This window comes from Varroa jacobsoni, unplaced genomic scaffold (genome assembly GCF_002532875.2).
Source record: "Varroa jacobsoni isolate VJ856 unplaced genomic scaffold, vjacob_1.0 scaffold_328, whole genome shotgun sequence".
Taxonomy (NCBI): Eukaryota; Metazoa; Arthropoda; class Arachnida; order Mesostigmata; family Varroidae; genus Varroa; species Varroa jacobsoni.
In genome coordinates, this window is record NW_019213230.1 from 26,210 (window position 1) to 47,491 (window position 21,282).

The following is a 21,282-nucleotide window of genomic DNA, read 5'->3' on the forward strand; positions in this document are numbered from 1 at the left end:
TGCATGTGTAAAAGCGATGTTTATTGCTATCACTATAATCGTCTCTTCGCTATATGGGCAGTTACGTTCCGGATCATCGTTGTCTCCTTTGTTTCCTGGGGCCTATTTATCTGAAAATTAGTCGATTTGCTGGTAGAAAGTAAACCAAGCACGTCCGCTGAGGCTGAAAACGGAAAATCGAGCGGCGTGTCTTAGACAAAAGGCAAAAAACCTTTAGCGGCCTGAAAGCTTTCTGTATTAATGCAGAAGAAAAACTTCCTTTCACGCCCAAGTGACAAACAGTTAATAAAAAGCTTAATATCTAATAAAAATAACTTAATGTTCAACTTACTTATCGATGAACGGAATAGGGTAAATAGGCTTTCGCCTGTTTCAATATTTGAAGTACTAAAAGGAAATTCATGTACATCTAGGAAACGGGACGAGTATCGTGGATTAAATGTAAAATTTATATTCTATCATACAACAGGGCTTAAAACTAACATGGTGGCCGATGCACTTATGGTCAAGTTAGGCACAGGCATCTTTTTTTCCATCACGCTGACCCTGTTCGTAGCGTCATTTTCGAATTACTAATTTAACTATTACTATATTTTTATAATGCTATGTTATGTCTATATTCGGACCAATCAATAGAGTTGGATGGGTGATTTGTTGCTTTCAAAATCTATAATTTTAGCTTTTGCATAACTATCAGCACTGTGAATGTGAAAAGCAAGCTTGAATTTTTATTACGAGTAAACCAAACGCATCTTCTCGAGGAGCTTATATTGCAAACTCTTAATTACCAGTCTATCTATATTGTTTTTTTTAACGCCGCAGCATAAAATTCAAGGATAAGGTAGAAAAATATTGTCAAGTGCGTAGGAGCTTTAAGGTGTAAATAGCTATATTTTTTTTAAGCTATTCACTCTGTTAATGCCATTTTAATCATCCACTACCCAAAATCAACCGGAGTACCACAATAAACATAGAAAGACGGATAGATGGTCCGTAAGCTTTAGTTGCCACTGCTCAATTAGCTCGACTGTAACTCACTTCGTAAAGGAGGGAAGAAATGCGAGCGCAACCTGATCGTGGTCAGGTCCTTTTTACCGTTGCCGTCATAATGGTGCCCGTTAATGCTTTTTCTTTTTCATTTATTATAATTATTATAGTATAGCTTACATCTTCGCGCTTTTCCTAACCCCGTAACCAGACGGTCAGTCGAGTATTCGTGCGGTCAATGGCTACATATGTGTGTTCGTCTGCTTGAATACTCAACAAAGCTCTCCCTTTCATTTTCCTCCGCAGTGGAGTAAATAAGTGTGTACATTACAGACGGCATTCCGGTGGGAACTTTCCAGAACGGGATACGTAGGCTTTGGAGATATCTTGTGGTTATAGCAGACTAGCAGCAGATAATGCACCTGAAGCAGCGCCGGACGTGAAGCTCGAAATATTCATTCTGTCAGCAGTTTATCTTAACCTTAATCTCTATAGGCGGATGCGGGCCCTGAGCCCTGATGTTTCGAAATTAATCTAGTCTCATTTGTTTACTATTGCTGATGCGAACGTGTGGCTTTTTGTCATCAGAACGCTACGCCTTTTTGCGTTCCACAAAAAGCACAGAGAGCGTCGACGCCTATGGAGTCCAGCGCAAGGTGTCATCGTTATGAGGGACCAATTGTTAGATACTGAACAATGGGTACTCGCCGTAAAGGCCTGTTTTCCTTACTGCACGAGTGAGCATCGTTTATGTGACTGTGGATGTCTTTACCACGATAAGAAGCTCTGATAAAGATAGACGAAGTAAATCAGGCAAAAAGGGAAAGGGAAAGGACGGATAACCGAGTGGCGGCGGTAGTGGCGGTCGCGGAGGCGGTAACGATGATGTGGTCAGTAGTAAGAGTGGTAGTCACTACACTTGCAATGTCGTATCACATCTCCCTGATTGCCCCGCCGGCCATACCTTGCTTTCCACTTCTGGGATATTCCACAGCTGGCGACGTTCGCTGTATATATATATATATATATATATATATATATATATATGGCTTGCTAAATACATTAGTAACTCAATGTTTCAACGGTTATACGTTGATTAAATGGCTACAAGGCAAAGTTGTACTTATCAGAATGGCACGTTTTGCAAGTCGCGCAATTCATCTAGAAGAAACAGGAAGAAATAGCAGCGCATCTATGCCTGGAATGCACACAGTGGGTAAAAGCGGCTTGATCACATCGAAAATATGATCACGACAGTTATTCTATAATGTCTGTACTGGACAACCAAGACGGCCTCTCAATAGCCTTAGCTGTGACCTGTATATTGTTGCGGCGTGGTACATGTCACAACCGGTCCTCCCACAGTACGAGGTCTCGAATAAAAATAATCGCAAAAAGGAAGATGGTCATATCGAGCTAACTCAAGGCAGTGCAGCAAAGTCATTTGTAATTTTATGCAAACAGAGCGAAGAGCGGCCTCATTATGATCTCTAAACAGATGTGCAACATACACGACGCTTGCTTTTGTTCTATCGAGCGGCTTTTTCAAGAGGTGAGATATTTAGACGAAGGTCAAGGAGTGATCCAGCCTTAACGTAGCAACGCGTGGTCAGGCTTTGCCACCGCTGTCAGTTCTGTCTTCGGATTGTCTGTTCGCTTGTCGAAGATTCTTCCTGTTAAGGGTGATAGAACAGCGATGATGGCGATGGTCGCCGAATGAGCCGATCGATGTCTGTTTTTGCCATGCTTCCGTAGCCGTTTTAGGGCTGAGACTGTCGCCGCTTGCTTTCGACGTTCGGCGATCATCGACGATGGTGTCCGGCACGATTTCCCTGTGAGGAAGATATGTTCGTTGTTGCAGCAGGTAGGTTCAATCCAGCACCGAACCCTTAGCCTGTCGTTCGCGGTCTTTGTCGCCGCGTTCCACTCGAGGTCGCGATGTTTCGTCATCAAATGTCGCTTTCTCGTTCGCAACGCCGCCTCGTCCGTCGCCTTTGACTGCCGCGGCAGCGGCGGTGCGTGCTTGTCGCCGTGATGCTGGTGGCAGTGGCCGCCAGCGACACTAGCACGTCGCTCTGCCGTTGCCACCGTCGTTTCAAGACGCCCCTCTCCGACGCCGGTCGACATTACCACTACCGTCAGGATCATGGTTCCAAGCGGCTTTGCTTGGGTTACCAGCGGTTAGCTGCGGCCACAGCTACACGGTATCCTTTTCCACTCACTCGCTCTCTCTGACCGTCCTCGTCTCCGCGAGCTGACCACGAGTAGACATAGCCATGGCGTAGTAAAGGCACACAAATAAATTATTCATTGTCAGCGTGTCCATGGCCAAGCGGAGACGGACGGCGCAGAGTCGACGACTCGGTCAGCTCGAGTTAATACAGATCCATATTGCGACCCGCTTTGGTGATTATCATAAGTACGATTGCGACAGGAACTGTTCGAGAAGTTGTGGCAGTAGGAGTGTAGCAATAATAGTAGAAGTCGCAAACGACAGGAGCGAGACTGAAGTGAATTAACGGAGAACCGATCAGATAACGAGCAGCGACACCGACGGCAAACGACCGAATGAACGCATTACTGAACGACGGCGGCGGCTGCAGCAGCGGCAGCGACTGAAGCAGCAGAAGGATAGCTGGTGACGGCGGCGACGATGATGATGACGACGACAACAACAGCAGCAGCAGCAGCAGCAGCAGCAGCAGCAGAGGGAGTTGCTGCTGCTGCAAAACGCCGTAAGGGGCGTGAGACGGCTGTCGACGGTTGTTAGTTGCTGACCCATTGAATAGCACTTAGCGTAGCTGCCGCTATTAGACTGCCACTTCAATGATCAACCATAGCAGATAGATAGATCGCTTTTTATTGTGAAGATGGCGCGCATGGGCCGTAGGGACGATTGTGTTGTTTGTCTTAAAGTTGGTTTAGCGAAATATTAGTATTAGCAGTGATATTGTTCACACGAAGCGAACTTTATCCGGGAGACGCAGCGAACGCTGCTGGCGTTGTTGCCGCTTTCTTTTGGCCAGAGATTGTGAGTGGTCAGAGGTTGACCAACGGTAGAATCACCGAAGCTGGAAAAATGGTTTAAATCACACTTTCAAAAGAGTGGTCCGGGTTCGATTAACAAGCTGTTACCATGGGTCTGTCATGAAAATACGGCAGACGGTACGTTGAATCTGTAGAAGTTATCTAGCCGCTCAATAGCAGAGAGTCATCTTATTTGAGAAAGAGGAAGCAATGCAATAGGTAGCTACTGGCCTTCTTCTGACGTATATTCCGCGTTAACAGGTGTAAGTCTTCAGTAAGCTTACAGTGGATATGTAAGCGTATCCATAGGGTCGTATATATTCGTGTCGGCGCTTGAAACCGGACTGTTCAGCTGGCCTTTGGGTCTTCTTTGTTGTTGCCAAGCTATAGCTCCATAACTGGTACGTTGCTAAGGTCGTATAGCAACAGGCGCCTGCGTTCTCAGTGAAGATCAGTGTTCACTCAAACGATGCTTGTATTTGGGCAACAATACTATCAAATATTGTGGTCCGCTAAATCTGTGCTTTGATGAGTCAAACTCTAGCTCCGACTCATCAGGTTAAACATCTGTGTGCACCTATGATGTATCTGTCACTTGCTAAAAACTGAAATTGTGAAACGGGAGTATAAGGACGTCAAAGCGTACGAATTTTGGATAGTGTGTGATGCCGACTAGTGGAACTTTACCGGTGGTGATCCAGTGCCCCGTATCATATTGGCATAGTTTGCTGTTCTACCGCGAAAGCGCGCGACAAGCCCGTTTAATTAGCGAGAACCGTTCGGTTGGTATTGTGATGAGCAACATACTATCAGGCTCCGATCGCGCTTCCTGCCATCGCGGACAAATCGCGAGAAGTTTTTTTTGCTTCGAACTCACCTAGTAGCGGCAACAGTAGTTATCGCGGTTCTTTAGACTTTCACTTAGGTCACGTACGTTTCGCATGTGATAGGACCTCCAGTTAGAACCTCATCACTTATGACACGTTTAAGCTGCGTGTTATTTGACAAATTTTGTACACTGTGCAGGCCGCCGCTTTCGGCCCGTATCCTGAAGACGACATATGGAGAGCAAAGAGGCCCTGAGTTGCTGGAGTTCATATCGACTGGAATATTGTTAAGATGTCTGATGCTCGCAAAACATTTGCGTGCACGCAATTCCTTAAAGCTGCGCACAAGCACAACAGCAAGACGACCTCTAACTAATGGATACCGCTATGAATGGTCGATCCGTCGGTCCTTCGAGTCGTGTTTCGAGTAGTGTTCATTCTTGTGCTTCATGACACGGATGTACGCGTGCGTGTTTATGGATGAATTACTGCTTGCGTCTGCATCCGCAATCTCTGCATTGCCCGCGGAACGTCGCAGCTTCCCGTATGTGGAAGCTGTTATGGATACAACCGATGGATATGGGCCTTTCGTTAGCCAAAATCAAAACCCGGTAGATGTTTTGATTCCGCTTCATATGGCGGCCCAAGGACCTGTGCCTCAAGATAGCTTGTAAGTGAGGAAAATTATATCTATTCGTGCCATATCTTCTAGGTGCGCAAAATGCATTGAGGCTCGAGTTAAGTCGAAATTAACTAATTTTCTTTTCATTACTAATTCTTGAAGGGATTCATTGTTAGTTTCCATCTTTCGCATAGTCGTTAGACCCGTGACAGAAAATCGCACAAAAAGGAGCAGGTATCATAATTATAACTGCTCCCTTTTGCTGCATAACCATTATTGTTAGGTCAGATTGTACCAGTAAGTGTGGGTGTTTTCTGCTCCGGCAACGGGAGGTATCTCTCAATGTGTTTCTATTCTAGTCACTTCATTTACAAACAGGACATAAAGGATCTAAACCGGATATGAAGCGGGATCTTTGAGTGAAACTACGTTGAGTTGTCTGCAGTATTTTGAAAGGAAGTGTGATAAAAATCGGATCAAGACGTCATACCGAATTTAATTGCTATCTGCTTATCTATCTGAAACCGTGAAGCAGCAAAGCATCATGGCTTGTCTATCTTGATGTGATGTTCCCTTTAGCAGCCAGCGAGAGGAAACTATAGATATACATTTACTTGAACCTTTGTCAGCGAACATAGGTGGCCCAGCGAATGGGTAAGAAGGAACAGACGACGATGAGTCTAGCTAGTTTACCTGGCTCGATGGCGAGTCAGCTTAACGTTTACATTGCTGGCGTTGTGTCGGTTCTAGCATCAGCCCACTGTGGGTAGTTTATCGTCACCTTACTATGACTGGAAAAAAGTGATAGTACGACCATCAACATGGACACCGCGCCGATATCGGCACAATCCAGTTGGTACTGCCTGACGGTGGAGGAGCCGCCGTTTGTCGCTCCGCTGAATCAGTTCGCTTTTCGTTGGTCCTTTCTTTTTTTCATTTTCGACAATTTGCCAATGTTTTGACGATAGCTTATCTAAAGGGTCTTGCTCGACAACATTGCCGTCAGGTAGTGTAATCAGATGATTGAAGGTTGCGGCATACGGCTCTGTAGAGTTGATTTGGTAGCCAACCTTCATATAAATGTTGTTCACGGTGGCCATTCTACTCGAGGCACTATTAGGAACAATTTAAGCAAAGTCAACGCGCGCAAGAGCAAATAAAAAAAAAAACATACAATGGTAACTTTAAGGGCGTTAATGCTAGTGGTTAATGGTAATCCTAAAGGTGTTTATATGTGAAATAAAATTGTTTGGCCTAAACTAACACACAGCAAAATATATGCGCCTGAGATATTCTTGAAGGAGCCCTGCCGACTGAGATTTGCCGTAAAAATGAAGGATGCGTCTGCTTCGACGATTCTCTCCTTTGTCACTGTCAATGCAGGTAAGGATGGCCGAGCAGTGCACTTTTAACTGTCTAATTGCAAGGCCTTTTACTTCTTCGACGAACTATAACGATGACTCGGAAACTAGTGACGACAATGAGTCGTCGTTTAGAGTGTTCGGTCGGTCAGACGACTGATAAAAAGTCGGACGAGTTGGCGACGCCATCAGCCGACCAGAAGACAAGAGGACAGGCGCGGGCGACACTCGCTGTACAAAACGCATGTAAACTAGTTTCTATTTTCTGTAGTGTTCCAAGACCGACCACATCGGTGTGATTCGATTTGACTGAATAATAACAACAGAATTTTGTTCGTTCCGTGTGCTAAATTTATAGGATGCATGTGCGTTATGCTTACTTAATGAAAAAGTTTCTAAATTAGCTTAATAATTGAGCAAGTTTCCTTAAGTTGATCATTATGTAGTGCATTACGAGGGATGCAGATGAGTAACGGACGTATATAGCTCTACAAAAGCCTGCGAGAGTGTTTCTATTGAGTGGAGCCGGTTGCCATAGATTTCAAGCTATGGATCTGTCATCATGTAGTGGTAACGAATTTACATACTAAATGCGGTGATCTAAATTCAAAATCAGTCGCAGAGTCGTAGAATATTGTTGCCTGTTTGACGCCAGCCACTTAAAGTAGCATTGCTCGAAAAAGAGAAAGCTCAAAACACTAGCTAGGAAAAGACTCCACGATGCGATATTATTCCTGGCTGACCCCTATTTTAAATCTGTGTAAATCAGCTTACATTGATATTGAATTGGCATGCCCTCTTCACAGATCATCAACCTATCCTTTATCAGGTTCTGGCTATTCCAAACCTTTTTACATCTAAGAAGCACGTTTTTCACGTAATTCATTTTTCTTTAGATTGACACTTTCATCGGAAAATGTCATCGTTTTCTATCCAAACATCTGCCAACGTCTTAGTTTTTACAAAAACACGCGAACTCTCATTGGCTATTTATCGATACGAAGTAGTGTTGACGCGCATATATTTACAAGTATACAAGTCGACATCTTACGATTGCACTGTAGAAGATGGCAGCCGCTCTGAAGTTCGGTTGCTCGAAAGGTTTTAGCCTCACCTTAACAGCACTTCGGTCAAGTCAGTTTCCAAAGAAGTTACAACCGGAACACTTTGCCATCATCCCTGGCAGCCTTAGTCTGCGTCTTCGTATTGTAGGCAGTTAGGACTCATGCTTGTTTCACAGGCACGAGTTTTTACTTACACAATATGTCGCATAAGTATTGCTAAAGCCTTTCACACATAGAACACCGCTCTCTTTCGCAGAGAGCATGGAATCAGTCTGCTTTGATATAAATATCAAAGGTCTTCGTGTGTTCATTTAGACATAGGCGCATGATCCGCAAGTGAAATCTAGAGAGAAAAGGCTGAAATAACTATTGTCTGTTGCGTGTTGTTCTAAGTAGTACTCGTACAGGCCTATACTACTGCCTATATATAGACCTAATTAAAGCACTGACCACCAAAATATATAGAGGCATCTATGTTGGTATTGGGATACCCACGATGTGGCGTCATGACATATACTGCCATTACCTTCGACTGAACCTTGCCACCCGTGGCCCTCCTGTGTGTCGTGAACTCCTTAGACCACCGACTAAGCATTACTTGGGCTATCTACTCGTTGATCAAGTTCATATAGTATGTTCGTTATCTACTGTTTCTGTGACAACTAACACGTCTGTTCCGCCGGGAAACGTGGCAGCCACATCGAATTTGAGATCTTCCAGATCTCCCCGCATGGCCGTAAACAAATATACTACGAACATACGTTTACATACGCACTAACAAGGAATGTTAGCCGCATGTAGTTCGTGCCTTTGCCTACATGCGGCTGAAACAAATATCACTGGACAACCCAATAGACTTCAGCTGATAGAGACTTTCTGCTTGTAATACTCACTCATACTGCTGGAGCTGCAAACTGCAAAATGTTTCCAAGGGTTCCTGGCGTCATTTCCTCTCTTTTATCTCGACTCTCTTTTCCGTAGCCATGAAGTATCACTGTTTCGTTCGTCTTGTTCAATTTCCTCAACAGCTTAGATAAATGTAAAGCTATATACCCGCTTGCCTACTTAGATACTTACCGTTACGTACTAACCGTTCTCAGGACGTTCAAAGACCTACTGATGCTGCTGCGAACTGTCAACATTGAGGTCGCACGACTCTAGAAGAATAAACGCAGTAAATAACAATGCCAAGACAGATAGAAGAATATTCTTAGGGAAACACGGCACCCCATGTCAGGGACTGTGTAGTTGCAGTTTCAATATAGACTGTGATTCGAAAGATTTGCGCTACGACTGGCTAGCAGGACGTGTATGGAATCAAACTTGTGGATCAGACTTCGTCTTTCCCGTTGACAGTAAATGGAGCGGTCAATCTGCCATAGAACCCAGTATTCCGAAACTCAGTAGTTCAAAACGAGTGTGCACAGGCACCAAATCAAGACGAGACCCTATAATCTCCAAGCGTCTAAATCGTAAGCGGTGATCTCGTATTAGGCCATGCCTATTCGTTGCTTTCCGTAGATGGCACTCCTCTTTCAGCAGCCGCTATAGAAAGTTGGTTTTTGTTCCTGTTGCTAAAATGCAGTGAAATAATACAGATATATAATAAGCTTTAGGCGATTGTATGATAATTACACCATCAGCAGAAACCGAGCAAAAATCACTGTCTATGTGAGTAAGCGTTATTGAAAAACCCTGGCAGATCCTCGAACGACAGCGTCAACCGCCTAACGGCATCTTAGCATACAATGAATTTGCTATTTCGATGTAAAAAAAATAAATGAACAGACATGCCATTTTGAAATTGTTCGCTAAAAATGTATATAAATAAACTTTGTTATCTTTAATATTTCTAGACGGTCCTACTTATCCGTATGTCACTGCCGCGTTAAGCCTATGCTAGCTAGAAAATTTTGTAATATCGGTTGTTTTGTCAGTCTTACCTAAGCATTCGTTTATATATAATTAAATTAATTATCATTTAAGACTACAATCGTGACCGGCTCATTTCTATACAATTACGCGATCCACCTTAAGGGAACTTCTATTGAACTTCTATTTTAGTTGCTATCGATAAATTTTCGTTTGTTCCTTCGACTACCGAGGAGAAAGGTGTTACGCGTCGTTGAAAAGTATCTCCCTTGTTATGCTTCGTTATCAGGTGTTGTTTGACTAGAAAATTTCACCTGAGTTCGGGCTTCAAAAGTGGGTTTGTCGAGGAGCAAAAGCAGCATTGGTGACATTTGTCGCTCGTCTTTGACGGAGAAGCTGCGAAATGATTCTGGATAGATATGAGGCGCACGATAAGAACACAGAAACAACTTGCTCTGTTGTTGCAGCGCATTCTACTCGACTCTTGATCGCCTTGAGTCACTTTTGACGGAAGATAATTGCTAGATGAGCTTATATCACTTTCACACATAAGTCTTCGCCATACGTTTTCTAGCAAGGCCGACATGCCCGTTTCGGCAGCTGAATTCAGGTTGAAGTGCTGTGATTTGAACAAACAATAATAACGCTTCCCTTCATCCTAGAGCAAGAAAAACACTTGACTAAATTTATAAAATATATTTAAATAGCTGTTGGTGAATAAATTTGTTGATATGTTCATTATTTGGACCAAAGCACGCTTATGTATAAGTGGCGAGTGCCGTGTGCTACGCTCGTTAAAGCTTCTTTCCAGCAAACGGCATTTACGCACAGCCTGAATAACGAGTACTTACTGAACACTGAATAATAATGCGACTAGTACTCTCTGTCTCTCTCTCTCTCACACACCTCTCTCTCTTTCACACACACTCTCTCTCTCTCTCGCTCTCTCTCTCCCTCTCCCTTAGAGGTAAACTGTTCGTTTCAGAGGTCTAACTAGATGAAAGGCCCTATTCTGTTGGTGGTCGAAGACACTGGTCGTTTTCCAGGAAGATCGTTCGTCAAAAGTGATTCTGTCAGTTGCGTATACGCCCTTCAGGTGTGATCGTCTTGATTGCGCTCTACATTCAAAGAACGTGTTTATGAATATCTAAATGACGTTTGTTACAGGTGGCATTTTGACAAACGAACGAGAGTTTCCGATTTTACCTCATCCATGCAAATTATGCCCCCAGATTCATTTAATAATTGTTTGGAATCCTAACCAAAGTATAAATTAATTTGATTTCCACTTAGAGTTTCCTTGATTTACCTGCGAGCCGTCATTCTGTCGATGCATAACAGAAGCGGCAAACGTTTTCGTAGGTAATTTGTTCGAAGTTGGCACGAAATTGCGGAAGTGAAGAATCGCGGAACGGCCCCTGCCCAGCCCCCTTGCGCGGGAGAAGGACAGAAATAAAGAATACGACAGACGCAGCGGGGTCGTCATCCCCACCTTATAGGTCGTCATTATTTTGAATTAATCATAGCAATAATAATACGTAATACCCTCTTAAGCGGGAAAGAAGAAACATCAGATGAGCCTGTTGCTGCTGCGTAGCAGGTACACCCGGAAGCCTGGCACGCATCTCCATTTCTCGTTGTTCGCCGTTCCCGAAGAACGTGAGCAGCGGCGGATAGAGCAGTTAAGTCACCGACAGATAGGGTCATCGCGTTGATGAGAAGTTGTCCTCTAAAGATACTGAGCTGCGTCGTACGTGTACACCGCACTGACTGTTCATAATGTTAATGAGCTGATGATTAAAAACGTAATTCCTTCAGATAATATATGTTGTGAGTAATTGGAAAGGCAAATTGTTCATAGATTGTGTTACTTCGTTTCGTTTCTCGTTCGTAGTTAATTTTTCACAGAAAAATTCAAGAACTAGCATAAGTACCTCACGGGGGGAAGGGGGTTCATACAAGTTGAGTGCGCTTGGTCTAGAGGCGATGGTTATGTTGTTCTCTGTTGTCACTATTGTTAGCTTATTGTCGTTATCGTTAGAGGCTGATCAGAGGAAGTGATTTGATTCTTCTAGGCATTTTAGCAGTGGCAACAGCAGCAGTAGCAAATCTATTTACTGTACTAATCTTGGTCCGGTGCCATCTAGCTCGTACCCCCCGACGTTCGTGAAAGTCGCGTCGCACTTCCTGATGGAATTTTACGCCGTCATCTTTGACGCCACGTGACTGCCGTTCGTCTGGTCCACCTTTGACTACGTTACCGTTTGTGCCAGTACAAATCGGCAGCGCTAAGACCTAGAAATTTGACGCGTCGTGCCTGCCTGTCTATCTGTCTGTTTATATATGTATGTGCGTTTTCTTAAAGAACTCCCTTAACTGAAGATAGTCACAAGGCAGTTTCTGGGGTGTTACTCGTAGGTGCCAATGCCACCACTATAGTCAGCCGGGTGGTTGGCTGATAAAAACAGCGTTATAAGTGTCGACCATTGATGGTTATGGTGCACATATCTATCTAATGGCGTTTATAAGCATTGTGATGATGTGCTAGTTTTGACAAGGGCCTTTGACGGGAACTTTCAAGTTCAACTTTTCTGCGTTAACCAGAGTGCGCAGGTGAGCGAGCGAAACACATCTAGATACTGGCTGTTAGTGCTACTACACACATATCGTTTGTATCACAGCGCAGATTGTCAGATGGCAGACAAACAGCGAGACGAAGTAGTTTGCCAAATGGAACGACTATGATCCAAGTTAGTCGTGACGATTTATCGTGTTGTATATGCACGTAGATATAACAAAAGCTCTTCACCTATTACTGCGACAAAGTTCGAGCGCATGAACAGGAAACGTACTCTATTAGTATCGAACGATTATAGAAAAGAACGTCATCTGTATATTGTCACGGTGCTCCTAACAGGCAGAGCGACAGGGCTGCTAAATTGGGTGCGAACGACTGTCTCTGCTTCTGCAGTATGATAATGAATTTCATTATACGACAACAACGACAGACACATGGTGACTCGTTTCATGACCGAGAAGTGATACTTCATGCTTGAAGTGGTAATTAACTGCGAAAGTAATAGGCAGGTATATAGGAAATGGTCGTAGTGCGTCAAACTTCTAGGCTTGTAATTATTATTACGAAGCTAGATTGTGATCGAGCAACCAGTTATACTGTCATATACATCTACATCTGAGAAGGGTACCAACGACATGCGCGCATCAATACGCTTTGCCCCCTTTACTTCGCAAGCAGTCATAAGCAACTGAGCGACACTGTTGCCATTAACCGTGGCGGGGGCGGATTCGCCTATGCCAGTGTATACTTGCAGCAATATTGTTGAAGGCTTGTGTGAATGTAGCAGCTTTGATCAGCTGGCGAATTCCCACTTTAGATCTAGTAATCGGTTACTTAGCGTACTTCCACACGAGTAATCGATCGACATAAATGTATAGCATTTGCTTAGTTGTTTTTTTTGGTCTGTTGCTTTATTACATTGAAAATAGCGTTGAGTGAATGTATGGCTCGATTATTGATGTGTAGAGAAATGGGTTTCGTGATTATGCGAGGTCAGCCATCCGGACGATGTTTACAGCCAAGCTATTTCTGAAGAAACTGTGAGAGAACATATATTTTTGGCCAGTAGACCTTGTAATTATAAAATTTGTTATTGTTTTCTATTCAAACAGTTGTCTACTGCGACAGAGAAGCTAAGACGATGCGAACCGCATTACCATTGCCAGTTCCCGTCTGATTAAAAACCAACACCCAGGTTTGATATTTGCTCATAATAACAACAACAACAACAACAACAACTGCTACGCCTACTTTATAACTGTGAAGTAAATGCGTCAGTGGATTATTTTATTGCCGCATATTGAGGTGCCTGAGCTTGCGGTGATCGACCGTGCAACGTTATTTGAACCCGTACAAATGAAAAGCATGAATATTTATCAAACAGAAACTACAAATTCTAGTCACATCGTTACACAAATTATAAACAATACAGAAGAGTGTTTACCGTCGTTTCCATGCCTTCTACATTGTTTCGAATGTATGTCTGCTATAACAATCGACTGCCATATCGAACAATATTGTTATGACCGAAGGAATCTTTTTTTCGCATTTGTGATTCCGTACGACCGCAGGCTACTGTCGTCTGCATTTGCCTAGCAACCTGACAATGATTTAAGTTTGTATAATCATCTGGAATAAAGCAAACTTGTTACAAGCCAGATAATTTGAGCGTTGAACTTAATATTGCGAATCAATCGATTATTGAGCAGAAAAAAAAAAGTGACAATTGGCTGGCTGCAAAGTGTAGGGGGTCAGACTGCCAACTGGAGTTATTCACAGAATGTCCCAATATGTACTTGAACTTCCTAATATTCTCTTGTTTTTGTATTTTTGTTGGAGCGGATCGTAAGAGACTGTCCGAAATAAGCTTCAGCCTTGCTCTTTCCTGAAAAATTATAAACGCGTCCCTTAAAGTTCGTACTTTGGCTCTAATTTTTGCGGCAGTATCTGCTTATATTTTTAGGAGGTGAATGTTGGTCCACCCTTGGATCCCAAAAAGCAATGTTTTACATTCATTTCCTAATTAAATGAAAGTCGATCGATGTTTGGCAAAGACAGTGTTTCGACAATAAAACAGTGACACATTCAGCTCTTATCGTCTGGCTATGGGGCCAGCCTTCTATTTGTTAACGAAGTTTGACAGAAAAATAAGACTGACGAAATTTGATCAGATAAAGGGAATATTGCATTTTAATTTGTAGCTGAAAACTACGAGTGTCGAAACAGTATGACAAAGGTCATCGTTTACAAACAAACAGACATTGGACACATATAGGAAATATGGACTTACGTAGAGAAATTATACTAAAAAAATGCCTACCTTCACGAGTCGAGCCCTCGAAGGTATCTTATAATTTTCGTCGTTTGTCCAGTACGTTCGCGCCACTCGACACTTTCTTTCCAAGATTCTGTCCCGTTGCATTCGATCGAACTCCCTAATTGTAGGTCAATAGGAATCATTTTTGTACATGCACATTTAGATGGATTAGGAAATTTTTAACCGGCGTGATTTTTCATACGTGTGCTATCGTCTGAGTGTTTTGCACACAATCAACATGGGTACGAAGCATACTTAGATTTCAATTACGAGGGACGTACGAGAATATACTAATTATTGTTAGACGAACCGGTTTACCTTGTGTTGGTTAAAACAGTAAGTAATACTAGGGTGTATCACATGATTGAGTTAGTATGCGAGCAAAGCGTTTCTCACGTGGTTTCAAAGAAAAAAAAAAAAAATATATATATATATATATATAGAAATAAAAGGATTAGCAATTACAAAAGTCAGGGTGCTATATCCAGTTCTAAAAATTGGGTTTGTTGCTTAAGCGGCGATCATTTCGACTGGTAGCCTATACCCTAACCGAAAAGCATATATGTTTTAGCCCGCAATTAGCTAGTGAACAACCCAGTACATGATAGAATGTGATATAAAAATGAATCTTCTCTTCGTTTATTTTTTAACATGTCTGATAGTGCGAAGGCTTAAAATGTTTCTACTCGGTGAAGTTTAAAGCTTAACTCGAATAATTCACTTCATCCTCTATGGGAAAACGGGGTTTCACACGTAATCGGTCTAATTTTCTAATCAAGCCCGAAAGACATTCAGCAAACATTTTCACATTATAATGGCAGCTGATTTACATTGGCTTATCATAATTTATTTGCATTTTGTATTATGATTTTTCTAATAAAGGTAAATATGTGCGAACTAGGTTGTTGTGATGGTTATTCAATTTTATGTCCAATTCAATAGTATCACAAAGATGCAGTAGCCCAAGGTACCGCCTATTGTCCACGCCTTAGGGAGTTCCCAAACGTGTCCCCTGATATGCCTACTCTTCTTTTTTTTTTAAAAAGAATAACAATTCAACTAAACGTTGTACAAAAAGATAATTACAGTTTACTATATATAAGTCTCACCAAATTGAGTGCGAATTAGAAAAGAATCTGTCTCAAATTTTATCTAACCCTTGGCCTACCATAAACTCATTATAACCAAATTCATTAGCTAGGATTAGCGTATTGCTTAACACATATCATATTTGGTCAGATTTCCGGACCTGGTCTAACTCCCAGTTCTAATTAACACAAAAAAATAAATGTATATACATCATACTTGATTTCCTGAGTGTACGCCAGAATCATTTAGACTATAACGTACAATGCACCTAGGTACAAAATTAGGACGATTACTAGCAAAACCATTGTTCTGAGACATATTAATATTTATTACCATTACCAGAGGCTTATATGTCGTAGCCCACAAGGTGGTCTGTGAGAAGCAATCGATAGAGCTGGAAGGAAAGTGCTTGTTTATATGGAGAGAGGGCTATGATTATAATCAAACAACATTAGCATTTACAGATAATTACTATCGGGTTAACATCGCCTAAGGTCGTCCATTAAATTTGGATGAAGCCAATTTGATCACAGTGAGGCCTATGTAACTGCCATGGTTATTATGTATGAATATGGCTTAAAAGATTTTCGGTGAATAGTCATGGTCCGGGAGCCAGAAGGCGACGCTCGTGTCAGCTAGTAGGAGCGGTGCGATATGCCGATGCGGTCGTTCATTTTTCTTCAGAACCATGAAATGCTTCTAGTCTGTTATTGCTAGGAATGATGTGTGCTGCAATATACACATATATGCCGCGATTGAGCGTGGAAGTTACGTTACTCCCGAAAACACCACGTCGTTGCTATTCGAGGCCTAGACAATGGATTAGGACGTTGGAGGTGGCGACAGATATCTACGTGCCAGATGCAAAGCTCTTGATAGTGCTTACGACGAAGTTAGAAGGTTTTGAGGCGGATATCAGCAGATTAGATTCTCGTCGGACCAAGATCATCGTTTAACCATCATATGTTCCGCGGCAGATACCCATCAGTAGGCTTCGGTATCGAATCATACGAGACATTGGCTTCTTGCTTAAGTTAAATGTGGTGGGGTAGTGGCACGGTGTGGAGTTGTCGAAGTTCGAAGTCTAGGCACAGCTACTCGAAACAAAACCTGCACTTGGACAAGCGACCTATCGTAAAGAATATCTAGACGCGCAACGCTTCACGATAGTGGCAGAAAAAAAAAATTTGGAGTAGAACAGGCATTGCGGCGTTCTGAGGACGGCGAGAATCCAGTAGGTAATCGGACAACCCAAACCTTGCTCGTTCTAAAGTGGGTGTCATCACACGTTTATAAAACGCGATTAACTTCCCATTTGCTTCTCAAGATAACATTTTCGTACATCGGCAAATAAGTTGCTTGTTTTCGACAAACGTTTAGTACTAAAGAATACTCCAAATAACACTACATTTCACAATGCCATCGAACCCAATGACCTGAACTGCGGAAGATGTTTGCATCTTAGAAGTTCTAAAAGTTAAATAGCATGATTCTTATTAATTAAAGTTATATCGTTACAATAAAGCGAAGGGTCCCATATAGTTCTTATTCGATGTAGCTGTACCATCGATTGATTTTAAAAATTCAAAAAGAAACATAAAAATAAAATTGAACTATATTCGCATTATCTTGATACCTATTTCGCCGCAATCAGCAGCTCACCTGTGTAAGGGATGTTTCTGAAGTCTGCCTTCTATTTGGGTATGGTCGTTTAGCCTACAAACGTAAAGTTGACCTTATTTCATTAATTCCTACATTTTCTTACGACCTTGATCAGCCTACGGCACGTATTATATTCCCAGCAACGGAAGCATATCAAAAATACGGCTTATATTTATTAGGACTGTTTCTTCTGTAGCCGCTTTATATAAAAGGTGCAGGCACTAGATCCATCGGGAAGTGTAATTAATCGATTGGAGAAAGACTGCATTGACTATGTTCATTGAATTTCCAACTAGGAATTGACGTTTGCGGTTTCTTGTACCGGCTTTTTGGATTGTTTATGACGAACAACGCGCGTTCTGTTGGACATTCATTCATTCATTCATCTGTTAGATGTTTTGAAAATGAACGATATTATTATTAATTATTTTGTAGTTAGTTTGCAACTCCAGATTAGCTAACACTATTCTTGTTGTTAAATGAATCAATGAAGCTTCAGTGAGAGCAGCGCTAAACCAGCAGACGTTTTTGATTTCACGTGTCTCGTCTTCTCAAAACCCTTCTGCTATTTTCGATAATCTCGTGATTCCAGTTACTGCTCAGCTTTATAATATGCGCCATTCCGCATTCTCATTTCTTCGGTCCCCTCCCGATTCTTTCCTTCAAAGAATGAGGTAGTCTGGGATGGCAAGGGAACGATGACGTGGAGACTTGCGCCTTTGTTTCGCCAGGCGTAGAAAAGGGGTATCCCAATAACGGGTAAACCTGCAAACAGAGATGATGCCGATCCGGAATGGGGCTGGGGCTGCGAGCTTGGACCACGACAAGAGGGAAGGAGGGACAGGGATTTTGAACGAGCGAAAAGAAGATGTAATGAAAGGGTGAGGAAAGCACGACAGGTCAGTACCAGTGTTTTCCGTTCGTAGTACAGCGACCACCGGAACGCCTAGGGGAAACGAAATAGTGTGGGGTTTGTGGGTGGGAGATGAACGTGGGAGAAGGAATGAAGTTGTTTTCTTCAGATGTCCTTCACATAGTGCATGTTGCTTTGGCTTCTCTCTCTTCAGTGCCCCGACGAACATTCCCTCTCAACACGCGGTCTACTTGATATGTTAGAACTCAAATACGGATGCAAGCGGAAGGCAAGCATGGGGGCTCGTGCGCTTGCCAACGGGGTCTCCGCGGATGTCCATCGAAACGGGCCACACATTGTAAACGGAAACATCGTGTGCCCCAAGTGGTCACAAAGTAGCGGAAAGGGGAATTGCGCGCTACGAGAGAAATCGGGCAGATATTAGTAGGGGGGCTGTGCTCTAAAGAAGGAGAGGAATAACAGCGGCTTTTTGGGTTAAGAGGGCAACAGTGGTGACGATAGTGATGCTGGTGGTAGTGAAGGAACTCGAAGCCGACAGGAAAAGGCCATAGCCTCACGGGGCAGCGAAAGACTTGTAGTGCCCTCTAAGACCAAGTAGGCGAGGGCAGACGATGAGTGAAGGGAGTTGATTGGATAGCGGTGGTGGGTAGGCAGTTGGTGACGAATAGAACGGGCTGCGGTGCTGCCCGGCCGAAGAGGGCAGTGCACAAAGTGAATGTTAGTGGCACCGCTGCAATGACGGGGGAAGCGGCTGTGGGTTGGGGAGGTCAAGGAAGGCCGGCAGAGAACCTTGAGCTTGTTTACATTCTCCGTGGAGTCATACCAACGAGGCCTTCAGAATAAACTGATTGCGGTACCGTATGATAATTCAGACAGACTGACCATTGGCAGAGGATTTACCACAGGCAGTCAGGCAGAGACAAGAGTCAAACACTGTTCGGTAAATGAGTGAATAAATGACTCCTGTTGAAGTATGAGTTTCATCCTTCATTTACAAAATCTAAGAGTTACTGGTTTCACTCGAATACATTAACCTTATCACTGATTAAATGTAACATTAGGAAAGTTTGTTAACGTTGTTTTCTTCGTATATGGAGTGGCTCAATGAAGTGTATCGGGTAACTGATGTTCTATTCATTTGAGGTGTTTTTGCTTGGCAAAGCCATATACGGGCTGTTACGCGAGCTGAACTGTTTTTGTGTACTGGGTTATTTTAAGAATACGTACCCCTTGTGGAATATCTTTGCAAAAAACGATCTGATAAAGACTTGTGTCTTCGTAAAGGTCCGAACGGTATCGCAGAGATGCGTATCCACCTAGCTCTTCTTAGAGCTATTTTTCTCGCACTATGTATGTGAAGATGAATGAAGATTGTGTCATCGGATCACCGGACTGCTCTAACAGTGCTTCCTTTACTAAATTTACATTTTAATAAAGAACAGGATTATAACAGTTATTAATTTCTAATGCTTGGTCCTGCGATCGTGATTTCTAGTTTAAGGCTGTACAAGTACTGCGTCGATAGAGTGTAGCTGTTCGATTAAAGTGCCTTACTTTGCCTAGCTAAAGTGGGTATCACAGAAGCATTGGAAGACAGTAGGTTATAGAAGACGGAGGGGCATCCAAAAAAGGCACTTGTATGAAGTGAAATGTCTCAAGATAATTGTGTTCATAGCAGAGAACATTTTGTAAATTCGTGCTAGTTTTAACATACGTTCGTGTGAAAGTTATGCAGAAACAGGAGTCAAAAACGCAAACGTATGGGTTTGTATGTAGTTTTAAATCGTGCATAGAAGGATCTTTAATACCGTTTCATTAAACGTGTGATGCCAGCGGCAGGCCTGGAAAGTGACGGACAGATGGAATTCTATTGGAGGACGAGAAATGAACGTACGGGGTCGGCGTTTGCGCACAGTATGTTATCGTCGTGCAGCAGCCACAAGACCAGCGACAAACGTGATGAGTCTGTTGAGAGAAAAGACGAGGAAGGCAGGATTGATAGTCGTCCACTAGTTTCTCCGTCAATGGAGACCCTTTTTAGGCAAAGATCTAGCAGTGGATCTAGCCATGTTAAAGTGAATTATTTCGAACGAATTCGTGAGAAGAACAATAACTTCGACTCTGATGGTACTCAGCATCAGGCGGACGCTCAGAATTTTCTAACTTCCAATTCTATTTCGTTATCTTCTGTATTTCCCGTATGTCTGTAAGTATATGCGTTTTTGGATATATCTATAAGACTACAAGACAAGAAGATATGCCGTAAAAGTGCACGTAGACATATATATATATATATATATAGCTGCATAGAAAACTTTTTTTGTAAGCACCTAATATGCCCATTTTAGAAATATAATAATTTTTTTTTTCAGTTCATACGAACGCTTTTGTATAGTGATTTCTAGATGAATATGGGTCCTCGAAATGGGTTTGAGGCATTCGATTCTACCAGGTCCTATAATATTATCTTTTACATACTTTAGTCTACTACATAACAACATACAATGCTACTAACATCTGAGCACGATATATATACATATAGGTTACGGAATACTACATTTTTTTGCTTAGCTGTATATTTAATGACACTTGATTTATATGCCTATGTAATTTAGCAGAAATTTCCGGATGTGGCTTTCCCAGCATAAGTTGAACCCCTAATAATACTGATATGAATGTGATATGATTTTTTGGCTTCTTCCTGAGGGATTAGAACGTTAGTTCTCTTTTTAACGATGAAACCTCTCAGGCAGCACTCGCGGTTCCACCCCGCCCCATGGGGAACATGGCATGATATCTTGAAGACTACAGGGAGACTAATAAGATTCACTAGAATCAAAATCAGCTGAACGGTAATTTGACTATACTTAGAATTCTTCTGCAAACCTCGAAAATCCGAGCATCATATAAAATCGAACTTGGCTGAATGAAAAGATTATTAATGATAACGTAACTTAAAGCGCAGTTCTATTTTTTTTCTTTTTTCGCATTTTAGTTCATCT

The 21,282-nt window shown here is 42.5% G+C and overlaps 1 protein-coding gene and 1 long non-coding RNA gene across 3 annotated transcripts in view; one reads left to right on the plus strand and one right to left on the minus strand.

Annotated features, from left to right (window-relative positions):
* LOC111259396 (uncharacterized) lies at nt 1–3,007 on the minus strand. Its single transcript, XR_002679619.2, has 2 exons — nt 2,499–3,007; nt 1–163 (listed from the first exon to the last, which is right to left on the minus strand). It is a non-coding gene; the product is annotated as an uncharacterized LOC111259396 (long non-coding RNA).
* Nucleotides 3,008–3,315: 308 nt separating this feature from the next.
* Nucleotides 3,316–21,282, plus strand: part of REPTOR (repressed by TOR) — a 68,118-nt gene continuing 50,151 nt past the window's right edge. Inside the window, exon 1 of one of the 2 annotated variants that reach the window (XM_022831366.2) lies at nt 3,316–5,511. In XM_022831366.2, coding sequence (XP_022687101.1) covers nt 5,291–5,511 — 221 coding nt within the window. In that variant the 5' untranslated portion in view covers nt 3,316–5,290. Of the gene's footprint in view, nt 5,512–20,156; nt 20,487–21,282 lie in introns of those variants that run through there. The other variant, XM_086967871.1, reaches the window with a different exon arrangement.